General features: G+C 42.3%; 1 protein-coding gene across 8 annotated transcripts in view; it reads right to left on the bottom strand.

The window, feature by feature from the left end:
* The window catches only part of LOC128880328 (potassium/sodium hyperpolarization-activated cyclic nucleotide-gated channel 2), a 136,522-nt gene that overhangs the window by 5,590 nt on the left and 127,959 nt on the right, over window positions 1–2,973 (bottom strand). For all 8 annotated transcript variants that reach the window (XM_054130298.1, XM_054130289.1, XM_054130292.1 and 5 more), the window contains 2 exons: window positions 536–685; window positions 250–468 (listed from right to left, as the gene is read on the bottom strand). In XM_054130298.1, coding sequence (XP_053986273.1) covers window positions 250–468; window positions 536–685 — 369 coding nt within the window. The remainder of the gene's footprint in view (window positions 1–249; window positions 469–535; window positions 686–2,973) is intronic.

Here is a 2,973-nt window from a genome sequence, read left to right as displayed (position 1 = left end):
ATCTATAAGGTTGCTGGGAATATGTCTTCAAGGATGGAAGGATGGAGGACAGAGGCTTCTTCGTGGATCTTATTAGAACATTAACCACCTCCTCGATTTATAAGGGTGCTTGGAATATGTCTTCAAGAATGGAAGGATAGAGGACAAAGGCTTCTTTGTGGACCTTCTTACAACGTTAACCACCTCCTGGGTCTATAAGGTTGCTGGGAATACGTCTTCAAGAATGGATGCCAGAGAGTTCTTAATTACCTTCTCGCGGTATTGTCTTCTCGACGAATCGAGAGATTGAATGAGATTGGTGGCGTGTCCAAGGAACAGTGCGTAACAGGTAGCACCGCTGATCATGCTGAGCATAGTGAGCCACATGTCGGTCAAGGACTGCGGCGGAAACCTTCCGTATCCTATGCAGAGCATGTGCGACATGGCTTTGAAAAGGGCCCACGAGTACTGTTCCAGCCAGAATGAATCCTGTAACAGGATATCGTCACGGTTACGTTGAAGCTTAGACGAGCCTAAGGCCAAGCGGTATACCTACTTGCAGCTCGTTAATGGCGACCCACGAGTTACTAGGAAACCCTTGGAGCATAGGAACCAGGAATTGCAGGCAGCCACTCCAGTGGCCGATTAGGAGCATCATGCAAATCAGGTTAAAAATCCGCATGAACACCGATGCCATATTCAGGAACTGCCAACAACAACGACAAAGGTTTATTCTCGTGCCAGCCGCCGGCAGCCATGATGTCGTTCACACGTCGGTTAAAAACTTCTCTCGTTATCCAAAGCTCCGGTTGCGTAGTGTACAGCAAATAAGCGAGTGTTGTACGAAAACGCGTCAAACGTTAATTCAATTAATACATTGTCAAAACTATCTCAGTAACTGTTATCCAAAGACTGAATCAAGGACCGAGTAAACTACCCGACGTTCGCCGGTCCAGACCCCGACCAGCCGTCCATCGACGCGTTTTTAACCCTCGAACTTAAAAGTTCCGCTGCAATCAATCGCGATCGATTCGTTTTCCCCTCGGATTTGCTTTAGCTTCGATTTTCCGAATTAGCTTTCGGGGTCTGAACGCGAACAGTCTCAGTGTCTTTTCTCTCCTAAGTAGTCTTCGCTGTTCATACTTCCGGGTTTCAGTTTTCAGTCCAATAAAAGCATGCTACATTAGAAAATACGCATCACGTGGCACACAAAATAACAAGTCAATGTAACCTAAAAAACGTTTATAATAATGATTACTCTACGAATGCTCTAAACAGAAGGAACAAAAATGATGTATACAATATATACATATATATGTATATATATGTATGTATCAGTTAGCATTGCTCGGCCAAGATTCGCAGACCCCGCTTACAGGACGCTGTTCAGAACGTTCAGATGTTCAAAGTACGCCTTACGATGTGATCAAAGTGTGCTCGGCTGAACAGCGCGCCATAAGCACGATATGGGAATCGAAGTCCTTTACTAAGAAAAGAAGCTGGAGAACGCAGAAACCACTCCGACGAGAGCTACTCGTGATCGCCATACCGCGTTCGTTCTTCGCTTTTTAATCACAACCTTTTTCTTTTTTATTGTGTCGCAATGACACTGTTCGTGAATTGTACTCCAGTCAATTTGCGATTCGTTACACGTTCGAATCGGTAGCTTCGTGCTCGATAGGCGTGACTAGTTCTTCTCTTTTTATCGCGTCGCAATCGTGTCATAGCGTATTATGCTGGCTCTGACGTTATTTTTCTACTTCTATTTTTATTTATTTTACGGGTCTGATTTTTATTTTTCTATCGAAATGTAATAGCAGAGGCGTTCGTACAATTACAAACAGTATCGTGCGCGGCTCTTTTTATCCATAATAACTCTTGAAATATTTATAGAACGTCGCGTTGCCTTCGACAACGTTCGAACTGATTTTCCATTTCCATTCGCCCTGTTTTCGAATCGAAAAAAACAAAATTTGCTTTCAATCCCTGGGCTCGTCCGACGAATTAAAAAACATTGTTGATCGAGCCCGAAAGCGTGATTAATTTTTCAAAGCGTCGTCCTGTTGGATTTTACGCCGTAACAGGTTTCGAGCCGACACGCGATGTTCGATCCTCTTTTAACGAAAATGAAAAACATCAGCCACGATCCCGAAATCCCAGTCGATCCGTTTATCGAAAAATTTGCAAAACTAATTTTTCTACCTTCGGCTGGATTTCCATCCAATTTTCGAACGCGATTTGCATCCGCCTTTTAATTACAAAAATAATAATAATAAAATAACAGAACAATGTTATCGAATCAAGCGAAAATCGTTCGAGTTGGATAAGAAAGTAACTTCGACGCAACGTCGAATTCTTCGACGCTCGCAAAGTTTGCTTTTCTATCGCGGAGCTGGCGGAGCTAATTAAACATGTCACCGAGAGATTTATTGGGATCGATTAGTCGGTCGATTAAAGATTCATAGACGCGAAGGGAATAAAACGCCGCGAGACCAGATGCGAAACACGTTTCCAATTCTTTCTTTTTTCTCTCCACGGTTTCGACGGAATGACGTCGAAATTTCGCGCCGGTATCGTTTATCGAATTATTCATGCAATTCGACCGCGCGGGATCTTCGTTGCGGACGGATATGAATTTCAAAACTGCGGGAGAAGTCGAATCGCGTTTAGGTTTCATACGAGGCGCTTTGAAAAGTCATTCGCGACTCCTGGCTCGACTCTGCTAAACGATAAACATTCTCTTCCGTTTCCAAACAATTTTTCGATTGTATGTAGAGTTATTATTTTATATTGGTCGGTATTAATATCGGTGATAATTTTCCTAAAACTTAAGAGTTCTTCCAATTTAGAATAGAATTACCAATTTTGCAATGTCATATTTTATCCTGGCTCCTTCGTTTCCAAACAATTTTTAAATATGTACATATACTTGCAAGATTTCTTTCAGTTTCATGAGTATCAACATTGACATTTAAAAATCGACTAATCCAAATC

This window comes from Hylaeus volcanicus, chromosome 7, assembly GCF_026283585.1.
Source record: "Hylaeus volcanicus isolate JK05 chromosome 7, UHH_iyHylVolc1.0_haploid, whole genome shotgun sequence".
NCBI lineage: Eukaryota > Metazoa > Arthropoda > Insecta > Hymenoptera > Colletidae > Hylaeus > Hylaeus volcanicus.
This window is presented reverse-complemented; position numbering and strand designations above follow the sequence as displayed.